This window comes from Bacillus rossius, chromosome 11 (assembly GCF_032445375.1).
Source record: "Bacillus rossius redtenbacheri isolate Brsri chromosome 11, Brsri_v3, whole genome shotgun sequence".
Classification (NCBI taxonomy): Eukaryota; Metazoa; Arthropoda; class Insecta; order Phasmatodea; family Bacillidae; genus Bacillus; species Bacillus rossius.
In genome coordinates, this window is record NC_086338.1 from 38,306,104 (window position 1) to 38,318,819 (window position 12,716).

Sequence of the window (12,716 nt, forward strand, 5' to 3'; positions counted from 1 at the left end):
TGCATTTTTTATACTTATTAATTACATTTAAAAATAAATTAGTAAATAAATATTTACCAATTATAGAATACAATTTTTTCCATTGGTGCTTGCTCAAATAAATCTAAAAATGCCTATTTGTAATAATTGCTTTTTAAAAAAAAATAAGCAGATGGTAGCCTAAAAGTTTTATTTGCTATTCAATATAGATATAGTGACAAAACAAAATCTAGAAAACTTCTACGAATAATAAGACTTTTTCATAAAATCTACAACAGATAAATTTTCCCAACAAAAATAAATTACTTTTTTCCCCCCAAATATTTTCCTTGCATAACCAATGGTTAAACCACAACAAAATTTGTAATCTAGCTGACTAGAAAGCCCATGCATACTTATATATTTTGAAAATGGCATTTTTACATAAAATATATTAGAAGAATATTGTTTGAAAAAATTAAATTTGTACGAATAGTCACTCTGTAGTACAGTATTTTCATATGTTTGCTCTGCAATCATCACACATTGCTTTTCCATACACACTTTCATCACTTAAGTCACTAAAAATATCTTTCAACCACTTAGAAATAGTTTCGTCATAGTCTGGATCGCCCACACGCACACATGTTCGTTTAGAAGCCATTTTATCACTACTGACATAGAAACATATCTGGTGGCGTGGTGCCACTACGACCCCAAGTTATCTTTGCGACCTGATATCTAGCGCCAGACAGCGTAAACAAATCTCACACTGCAGGAGGAGACTATGTGATATTCAAGCTTAAGGTAGATGGCACCACAAGCAAGTACCTTGAACTGCACATAGATGGCAGCAAGTTAAAGTTTTGCTGGGGTCACGGAGACCCCACGTCTCCGGATAAGGGTTAAGCGGCAAATAGGATGATTGAATTGCGGATAACCAGGTTTCTGCGGTATTGTCAGTTCTGAAGTTTGAGAAAAATAGTTTTTAACTATACACAGATAAACATTCCTGAATTATAGAGTACAGTTTGGTGTTTGGCATGGATGTTAAATCAAACAGATGTCAGAAAGTTGCATTGTTATACCCTGTCAGTGTTTGGCAGAGCAGTTTAAAGATGAATGAATGAGAAGCTGACGTTATCTGTGCAAGTGACACTTTTTCTTGAACATTGTAATGTGTGGAGGTCAGTTGTTGGCACTTTGTGTGGCTGCTTCAGTTTGCACTGAAATGTACTACATAGTGCTATAAACATGTTTATAATTGTCTTAAAACAGCTTGCAGGAAGTGCCAAGGTGGATTTTGTAAATGTTTAAGAAGGAACTCTCTCACATTGTTCATGATAGGAGTTCTCCAACACTTTTCATCATTTGGCCGCAGTCAAGTGTAGAATCGGTCAGTCACATCATCCATTTATGATGCATTTTTCCTTCCAGAAAAAAATGTGAGAACTGTCTACATGACACAGCTGTCTGACCTATCCTCTAAAAATGCTGATGCCCTTGTTGCTGAGGAAGAAAAGAATAGACAGAAGGCAGAGAAGAAGAAAGAGAAAAAGAAAAAGCGCAAAGAGAGGAAGAAGGAGATAAAAGAAAATGATAACACTAGCAGCAAGACAAGTCGCAGTGGTTCGTGGTGCAATGGGGACACCGCATCAAATCCTTCCAAGAAGGACTCTGACCGTAGTAACAAAAGGTAAGCAGGGGTGTGTGTTACAAAACATTGAGAATAAATTGATATGAAAGACCCAACTAGAAGGCAGTGTATTCAAATACTTGTATATTTGGTTTTGTGTATAATTTACAGGGACAAGATTATACAGTGAATTGTGATAAAATGGAAATAACACAAAAATCATGTCAATATTAAACTGAAATTCAAGTAAATACACCACAGAACACGGAAATGTAATTAAAATCATGAAACTAATCAGGAATTTCAGTCAAAACTTGATTCTAATGACACATAACCTAATATTTTAAATATTGAATTCAGTAAAGGAATTTATTTAGCATGATGTTTGTACAGCATTTATTTGTAAAAAAATTGTAAAAAAAAATACTTGTTTTAATCTTGCAACTGTTACCTTTATTCATTTTTAACGTACTTTTATTAGCTTCACTTGTAACTAACTATGTAATCATATCTTTTAAGTCAATTTTAACCTACTTCGTATTGATTTGAAACTTTGCAAGTATGTGTAATCCCGATGACAATACAATAATTTCTCGACTATGACCGAAGAGAGAAGAGGGAGGGGCTTAGGAAAAAAAAAACACTACTTTTGTGTTATGGGTAATAACCATGCTTTTTGCATATCCATGAACCCAGGGTATGGTGGGAAATTTAAAAATTGATTCTCTTTCGGTTTGGAATGTTTTCGTGCCATTTGGGGTCCTCGACCACCTTCCCCCCTTCCTTTCCAACCCAGGGGCAAAGTCATTTACCCCCAATTTTTTGAAATTCGGGGTAATTAAAGTATGTTAATTTTGAAGTGCTTCCGGGGTCTTCTGGTACCATCGGACCTCCGTGGATGGTGAGAGTCAATTGCCCCCGCAATTTTCTGTGGACTTTGAAAACTTATTTTGTATTACCTTTCGAGGAATTTATAAAAAATTCAGTTCAATATGAACTAGAAGTAAAAAATAAAATTATATTTTAAAAAACTAAAAACACACTTTGTTGTATGAACTAAAAAGTATAAAATAGTCTTTAAGTAATTTGTTGAACAGCAACAGAATTAACTACAACTGTATAAACAATTTTTGTCATAAACAAAAAATAAGAATCAAGTAATAAAATAAAATAATTTTAATTAAAAAAAAGCATGGGCAGTTTGATATCAGTTGTCTTAAATTTTCTACCACTAATGTCTATTTATTACGACAGGGTAATCTTGAAACTGAAAGGAGCATCCCATGCTCTTTTTTCATTGAAATTAATTGTTTTGTTTATTACTTGGTTCTTATTTTTAGCTTATGAATTTTTTTTAAATAGAGTTGTAAATTCTGTCACTGTTAAAAAGATTCCTTAAATTTAAAGTTTTTTTTTACTAAAGTTCATACAACAATTAAAGCATATTTTAAAGTTTTTTTAAGTATAATTTTTTACTTTTAAACTTAATTTGTTTAATTTGTTCCAAAAAGTTATACATGCTTATTAAAAATCATTTACTGAAAAAGTGATTCATGTATCTGTCAAAATGACACTGCTTTGGAGAAATAAGTATAATGAAACATTTAAGTATCATTTCTGTTCAGTAATGTGCTATCTTTTTTAATTAACAGATTTCATAAAAAAATGAAACAATAAAACCAAAAATCTCCTGTTTTATAAAAAAAATTGGCTTGAAAATAAAACCATATAAAATCTTGTCTTTAATTATTGAACGTTTTTGGAAACCCTGCTTTAAAGATAATTAAAATATTCCTCTGCCAGATGGCAAATTCAACATTGCACAGTGTGGACCTTTAAAAAGGGTTGGGGGGGGGGGGGGGCGATTACCCCTTTCCCTAATTCAAAACATTAAATTAAATAACTGTAGAGAGAACAGCAAACAAGGTACTTAATGGCTTTGTTAGTGAACTTTAATGATGCATAAATCTCTTAAGGGCTAGTATTTTTTTAAATATTGGAGATATTCCATACCACTTAAAATCTTTCAGTTATTCGCCCCTCCCAAGATTCGAAGCTGGATATTGGGTGCATCCATCATGTGGGACTGTCAAATTGTCTAGAACATAAATTATGTTAATTTTATCCTGAAACTCACTTATGTATATAAAGTATAAGAAATGCTATAAAACAAATACAATATGTAGAAGTATGAAGGAACTTTACTTTTGGTTTTTTATGTTTGCTATTTTTATTGCATTTTAATTTTTGTACCCAACCAATTGTTGAGCCTTGTGCCATTGTCTCAATCAATTAATGATTCAAATTCGGGAGAGATTTGGGTTTGAATCCCATTACAACCATCCTGATTTCAGTTTTCCATCTTTACCAAAAAAAAAAAAACATAGGCTGTGTCCCAAATAGCCATCATTTCCTTGGGTAGTAAAGAACTAGTAGCTCAGCTCATGTATCTAAGTGACTTGTGCCGGCTGGTGAATGCTGACGTTATAGAGTAAGTAGGCTCAGAGGCCTCCAGGGATAAGGTTGCAAGTTCACCGGTCATGCAAGCTACTTCATAAACACACCCACACGTGGCTTTTGAGGCTACGTCACGTATTGTCGTGACTGTCGTCACAATAATAGAAAAGAAAGTATTTGCTGGTGGTCATGTGAAACCTTTGGTGGTCATGTATCCGTTAGAAAGTGTACAGGAAAGATAAATCTACTTGCACACAGCTTCCACTAATCTATAGATTTTTTGTGTACTTGAAGCAGGGTTGAATTGGGGGGGGGGGGACAAGTTTCAAAAATCTTTTCTTTTTTAAATCAGATTTTTTTTTTGACCTTGGTTATTTTGGTTCTCTCCATTTTCAATTGAAAGCTAAACAACATCCTGCATTCTGCCACTCATTTGAATAAAAAAAAATATAATCAAAGAACTGAAGTTAAGCAAGCAAATCTGCACATTTGACTGGGACTTAACCACAAAAAAGGGTATTTTTCCACAGGAGGAGGATTCTCCTTAGAATGGGCGTTTCTCACGGAATGGGGATCACATTAGTCAGGAACTCCTCACAGAATAGGAATAAACTATTTAATATTTTTAATTTTAGAGGAGAAGGTATTTAGCTGGGTATGATTCACAACTTATTCAGATAATTCAACGAAGATCTTGATTAGTATATAATTTTTTGTTCCCCTGTAAATCACAAAAAAAAAATATTAATGACCAAACTTTCGTTTTCATTAGAGTGGAATTAGACATTTCATTAAAAAATTTATGTTGTTATATTAAAAAAACCTTTAAACCTGTTTTAAAACATTGTGGTTTAAATCAGCCAACCCTGACTTGAAGTAGGTTGGAATTTAAAATTTTCTGATGTCATTCACTATACGCATATTTAAAACATTTTTACTTTAGGTGCACAGCAATTTACGAATTTAGCAGGACGGTGAGCAAGTGCACGTGTATGTTATTTTGCAGCCAGAACGTGAGCAAGCCTGCGTGCGCCAACTCGGACGAGAACGAGAACGTCGGCAATGGCGACGGGGATGATGAAGACGAGGCCTTCCTCGACCCGAACTCCGCGTTCGTGTCGAAGGCCGTGAACAAGAACAGGCACAAGGTCTCGTCGTCCATCAGCAGGATGGAGCAGACGAGCAACGTGGGGGCCAGGAAAAGCGCGGTAATGCTCGGCAGCGAACGGCACGTTTGTGCCGTGCCACCTTATTCCCCTCCTGCTGCATTCTGGGTGAACTGCTTGTGCATTCTCTTGTTTTAAGAGACAGTATTATATAAAAAAAATGTCTGCTGTGATTCAAATGGTTTTAGACTTCCACAAACAGGTATAAACATGTCCTCGCTAACACAATTCCCAGCGAGCAAGCCTAAATAAAGGAAAAAAAAAATAATACGGAATTATTAACCATTACTAAATTTATTAAATTTACAGTTTTCAATGAACTTCTGAAAGTAATAATTGCATTGCCAATAAATTGTAATTTTTATCACTAAAGGAAGTAATGATAAATTGATATTTTTATCAGAAAACAAGGAGTGATTAACTATAATTTTTTATCAGAATAGATAATTAGATTTTATTGCTACTCAAGTCCTAGGTATAAATGGTTTATAAATAATTCTTTCTATGTATGCCACAGGAGAACGCTAAGTAATTTGAAATGTTTTGCATGCTAGGAATGTTATGGGTTATGATCATTTTCAAAATTTTTTTGAATAAATTAACCCCTTAACATATTAACCCGAGTATATTCATTTTTTTACATTTGGCACGTAATTATTAACCCGAGTTTACTCGTCTGACTAACAAAAACGTGCGTCTGATTATATTATTTCGAGTTTTCTCGAATAAGTTACATGAGCTCTCGCTAGATGTCGCGGTAGGTATTTTCAGCCTTTGAAACAGACTTCCAGTAGTTTTATGTTACCCACTAGATGTCAGGGCAGATTCTATCCATCACGGTAGCCTACTTACACGCGTTCGCCATTTGTGTTTGAAAAATTGTACATTAGATGTATCTAATAGTACTATTATGAATTTATGATGTTCCCGCCAATGTTTATATATTTTAGATGAGGTGTTAACATTACTGTAATGTGAATAATATAAATTGTTCAAAATGAGTGATTCCGACAGTGAAGGAAGCGACGTGAGTGATCTTGATAAATCGGGATCTGATAGTAGCGACAATTATAATAACATTTCAAGCTCAGAAGAATCAGGTAGTGAAGAGATATCTGGCAGAATGTGGTGTGAGATAAACTGTAGTTTGCTAACTATCTCTCCTCCAAGATACCCATTTACAGCTAAAACAGGCGTCAATGTAAATGTAAATGTTGACGATAATTTTCTTCGTTATTTTATCTTATTTTTTGATAATGATTTGGCTGAACAGTACATTCAAACACATCCTCAAACAAAATGGAAACCAACAAACAAAGAGGAAATCTATGTTTTTCTTGCTCTAGTTGTGGCTCAAAGCATAGTCAAAAAACCTACATATCAAATGTACTGGGCTAAGAACCCAATATTTGACACACCATTTTTTAGGAAAACCATGCCATTTCGCAGATTTGTTCAGCTGAAACAGTTTCTTCATTTTGTGGATAATGAGTCATATGATGCAGCCACCCATCCAAACCCTAAACTGAACAAAATATGGCCTATATATATTCATTTGCAAAATAAATTTTCTGAACTTTACACTCCAGAAAAAGATGTCACAGTAGATGAAAGCCTTATGTTATATAAAGGGCGTCTAGGTTGGAAACAGTACTTACCTCTCAAAAGGGCGCGGTTCAGAATAAAGTCATTCATGTTATGTGAATCGTCAAGTGGATATGTATATTCCTTCGTAATTTACACCGGACGAGGAACCAATTTTGATGATAATTACAAAGGCTTGCCAATGTCGTCACAAGTAGTTATGTCATTAGTGAAACCTCTTCTTGGGAAATGTTATTGTGTCATTACTGACAATTTTTATACCTCACCACAGCTATCAGATATGTTGCTATCACATCGAACCGATTCTTATGGGACTGTGAAAACGACAAGAAAAGAAATGCCACCAGAATTGCGGAAACAAAAATTGACGAAAGGCAGTGTCATGGCTTTCCAAAGAGGGAAACTATTGGCATTGAAGTGGATGGACAAAAAACCAGTCACAATGTTGTCTACAATCCACAATTCTGAAATGAAAAGTGTTACAATCTATGGACAACAGCACATAAAATCACAAGTTGTGTTAGATTACAACAGTACAATGGGAGGTGTGGACATTGTTGACCAGCGCACAACAGACTATGCAGTACCCAGGAAGAGGGGGAAAAAATACTATAAGAAGATTTTTTTCCATTTAATGGACCTAGCAATATGGAATTCATTTTTGTTATATTCAAAGTTGGGAGGGAAGCAGTCACATTTGGAGTACAGAGAGGCTGTTGTCAAAAATTTGATTGAACAGTTTCACACGCCAACAATGTCGCCAGGACGAGGTAGGCCTGGAAAATCAACGAATCCACTGAGAATGAGTAGAATGACTGAACGTCACTTTCCAGCTACGATCCCGCCAACTGACAAAAAAAGCAATCCTACACGCCAGTGTGCAATGTGCAGCAGGGTGACAGATGCACGGGGGAAAAAAATACGGCGTGAAACACGGTACATGTGAAGACTGTGGTGTGCCACTGTGTGTAGTGCCGTGCTTCAGAGTTTATCATACAACAGCAGACATTTAGGCAGAAATTAGTTAGGCTTACAGTCAGAGTGAAATGCATTCAAGAATAACTTCACAAATGTCAATACAGACTCGTGACATTATTCAGCTACTGTATTCAAATAAACATTCTTTTATTTATTGTGCTGTGAAAAAAAAAACTGAATGTCTCACATAAAAACTTTGTTTTTTGTAAAGAATGACATCCTTGACATTACAATGGTTTTTTTTTGTATTTGTGAATGTTCAGCTATTGCAATTAGTGTATACTGTACAAACCTTGTGAGGTAAATTTTTATACGAAGATCTATTCGGACTGACAACATTTACATATCATATGTACATATTTAGTTTTTCATGTTATTCAGGCAATTTTATAAAAGTAGATGTAATTTTGTAAAAGAAATATGGTATGTTGCAAAAGTTATTTCATTGGTTTCTATGTAAGCTTATACTATATCTGGCTAATGTTATAAATATTTTTAGTAATGTTAGTGAATATTAGCACTGACGAGTATACACGGGTTACACTGACGAGTATACACGGGTTAGTAAACCAGTGTCCATTCAAAATGACATGATGGTGTGATAAATGTGAAATTTTAATGTATTTTGTGTGGTATGTCCATTTGCATATTGAATAGGTAAAATATATTGCTGCATAAATGTGATTTTCAGATAACTACTTTTGAGAAATAATTATAACCATGCTGAACATTACTAATGTTGTTATAATAACTTCCAATTTGTGTTAAATGTTTTTTATCTAAATATTTATCTATTTAATTATATTCCATAAATATTTATAATGTATTTACATATATTTCAACAATGACGAGTATACTCGGGTTAGTAAAACAGTGTGCATTAAAAATTACATAATTTTGTAAAAAATGTAAAAACGTATGTTTTACATGTGGTACGTTTATTTGCATATTAAAAACAATAGATTACTGCAAAAAAAACCAATTTTAAAAAATTGTTTTTTTAGACACATATATCTAGCCATAATATATATGTTAAGGGGTTAAAATAGTTTGCAGTATGTTGCAGTTAAGAGCTGTAAATGCTGGGCAGATAATGTTTGCACGTTTTATTTGATGTAAGCCAGTGTTGTGGTACAGTAAAACAAACTGGGTTAATTTCCAGTGAAATCTCACAAGGCATATTCATATCTGTACAGCAAAATTTTTGTTATATCCGTAGATGAAAATTCCTTTAAAAAAAAAAATATATATATATATATATATTTAATGTTATTTTGCAGTTAAAAAGTAAATAATATCTAAAAAAAATATTAATAATTTGAAAAATAATTATTGAAGCTAAATGAATTTAAAATATTTGTATCTAAATTTTTTTATAAAAAAATTTACAGAATTAGCTGAAATATTTAAAATCAGGCCAAGAGTTTTTTTTTTGGAGGGGGGGGGGATGGGGCGATAGAATACAAATCGCCGTACAATGTAGGGTTGGTTCTAAGTTTTTAATTTATTATGTTGTAAGCTCTCAAGATCGATTCCGACACACTGCTTGCTCATAACTAATCAGTTTTACGGACAAGTGTTTAAAATGCTATCCTGAGTGCCCTATAGGTGTGAGAGTCAGCTGCTGTCCCAGCATTGTTTGGGTCTGACAATTCCCTACCACATCCCTTCTGCCCCCAGGGGTTGTTCCTGACGAAACATCATGTGTAGTTTACGTACGGTGTGTGTTTTGAAACGTCCAGTACATGGGTTTGACTGCGCGCACACAGGGCGTGCACGACTCGGCTGTGGGCGAGGGTGAGAGGCTGGTGCGGGAGGGGTACTCCCTCGCCAGCAGGGAGCAGTACGCGGAGGCGGTGATGTGCTTCTCCAAGGCCATCCGGCTGGTGAACAACGACCACCGCTTCTACAGCAACCGCAGCTTCTGCTACTGCCAGCTGGAGCAGTACGCCAAGTGAGTTAACATTTCAAACATCATTATTTTATATACCATCTTTAAATATAACAAGTTTCAAGATTTGTTACTTTTTCTAGGATCATAAATTAGTATATTTTGACAGTATTATTACAGTCGTATAAATTCTAATAGAAAAATATTATCAATTCTAAATGGTATTAATTTACAAGTGAAACTATTTGTAACAGTCAATCACTGTTAATAAGTCTTTCCATTAATCACGTACTATGGCGCAACTGCCAAAATTTTTAATATCAAATGATTTTTTTTAAAAAAAAGTTGGTAAAATATGTTTGAAACTAATACTGCAGCTTTCGATTAGGTTTTCCTTAAAAATAATTATTTCCGTGTTATCCGTTCACACTCTTGTTGGAATACAAGAATATCTATTTCCATGAATCCGATTTCAATTTTACCATAACACCTTTTTTTTTGCACATTCCATTACATTATACATTATTCATTATACATTACATTATAAAGTTGTCAAAAACTTATGTGCTCTTTGGATATATCTGGCAACAGTGCACACTGAAACAAGGATTGTGCTAATAACAGTTATTGTGCATTAGAAAGAGAAAGTTAATTCCAATTTAAATGCATAGTGCAGACTAAGGATGAGACACGGTACAGCTGTTGTGTTGTAGATCAATGCATAAGCTAGTGGCAGGCATTTTTTTGCAAAATATCTCAACGCTTATTAGACTGCAATAAGGTGTACTCGCACCAGCGGTTTCTTCTTTGTGATTGGCGGCCTTCTGCGAGAGATGACATCATCTTAATTGACCGAGCCACTCAAGTTGCATTTCCTTCCACACTGAATTACTGTGATTGATGTAACAATTGACATGTACCTAAAATAAACTCGGCCAATCATGAAACACAGACGATGCTGCAATGTTTTAACTTTCAGCTAGTCTTGGAATCTTTTCGCGAAATGTTCATGCCCCTACATATAGCCTTGAATGGTTTGGTAAATTCAAACTGTGTTAGATCAGGGAATTAAAATTAAATATTGCATTGTGGATTAGTGCGTATAACCTTGAATTTTTGGGGCATTATTACAAACTGTATGAGGTCAAGGAATTTAAATTAAATAGCCTAAGAAACACAAATGTGTTCATACAGTGGAAAGTTTTTTAATCCGGCACTTTTGGGACTGCGAATCTGGTGTCTGAAGTTAACAACATTCTCAGAACATTATAGCTGGAAGCAGAGACGAAAATTTCTTTAATAGCTACTGTAGATTTAAATAATGTAGTTCTTGTAAACTACACATGGGTTGCATTACTGAATTTTTCTTTCTCAAATATTTCTCTTTTTTTTTTTTGTTGTAAGATTTCAATTTTTTTTTTGTAAGATTTCAAATATTTTGAATACTAAAGATTTGGTGGTACATATTTGATTTGATTGGCCCAACTCTAGTTGTAAGACATGTCACCTCTCATATATACTTAGTATATTTCAAAAATTTCATTTTAACTTTTAAATAATTGTCAGTAATTTTTTGTAATCATCTGTTGCCTTCAATTACACTGTATGAAATAAAACTGCAGGCATATCAAGATAACCGTAGAGTTTTTATATTTTATATTGCATTAGATTTTTTTTTTTTTAAATTTTATCTGTGACTCTTCGTGTTAACCTTGATATAGTGCCTGTCTTATCAGCAGAGTTGTTTGCATACTGCAGCTATGAAGGTCATGAAAATGTGGGACAAACACATTTGCTAAGCTGTTTGTCATAAAAGATAACACTTTCATGTTTGTTACTGGACTTTGGGTTACTGTGGTAAATGTGATTCTAATGCCACCATTCTGGTGGTGCGAAAAAGTTGCTTTTGGGTATTTTTGTTTACTACTGTTGCATGTTTCTGAAAACACCCGCCCTTGAATTAATGCTCTAATTTGTTCCTGGTAAACAGAGTGCTAATTAAAACAGCGCTAATCAAATATGTTTTTCCATAAGAGTGTATGCTAATCAAAATAATTTATTTTCCATCCAGGGAATTTGTTGACTACAATTTATCAAGACACTACTACCAGTAAAATCACTTTGCAGTATTGATTACATTTCTAAATATATTTAAAGTACAATTAAATGAATGATTGAATACATTTTGAGAATATACATTGTAAAAATATACATATTAATATTTTAAAAAATCATGGGCTGCATTGTTTATATAACAGCAAGCATTCTTCCCTTATCTTTCTTCCCCCATTGTGCTAGCCCACTATTCCACCCAGGGAGATTGATAACATTGTTAGACCATAAACAAAGAGCTCTGAGATCTCAACATTTTTTTTTTGGCCCTTATTTCACTTGGATCAGGGATGATCATTTCAACTAAAAGCAGACCTATGGAAAAAATAACTCTGGCTCAATATACTTTTAAAACTTATTAAAAAAAAACTAACATGTTTTAAAGTTGTCTAATACTCGTTAACTGTAGGTATTTACTACTACGTTGCAGTCCTTCATTACTTAAAACTCAACCAACAAATCATACAGATTAGAGTTAACTTGAGGTTTATATGCATAGATTTAGGAATTATCAGGAGACGGCTTGCTGTGACGTGGATGAAGTCACTTTTTAACCTCGCTTTCGCCATATGGTCTGTCCAAAACATTGCGGAAATGGTGTTTGACCAAGTCGATTGATGGTTACTCAGTATGGATTAAAATCTCCATTGTTGAAAAAGGTAATTTTAATAAACAAAGTAATTTAAAACTGTTTCCACGCTGCAAACACTACACTTCAGTCAATGTTTTGGATGGATAAGCAATATAGCGCAACAGTTAGCCGAAGGAAAAATAATGGGGGCTTCACGCACTTACCGTGTAATCATGCAGATTTGGCCACCCCCTGGTTAATATCCCTCGTCCATTATAACACATAAATAACTAGCAGCTGCTTTGGTGTTTTGCTACTGCCTATTAATTTTTTTTTTTATAA

At 34.0% G+C, this 12,716-nt stretch overlaps 1 protein-coding gene across 1 annotated transcript in view; it reads left to right on the forward strand.

Moving 5' to 3' along the window:
• Window positions 1-12,716, forward strand: part of LOC134536833 (uncharacterized) — a 38,910-nt gene that overhangs the window by 9,043 nt on the left and 17,151 nt on the right. Inside the window, exons 3-5 of the mRNA XM_063376826.1 lie at window positions 1,396-1,654; window positions 5,058-5,259; window positions 9,570-9,754. Of these exons, the coding sequence (XP_063232896.1) occupies window positions 1,396-1,654; window positions 5,058-5,259; window positions 9,570-9,754 (646 nt within the window). The remainder of the gene's footprint in view (window positions 1-1,395; window positions 1,655-5,057; window positions 5,260-9,569; window positions 9,755-12,716) is intronic.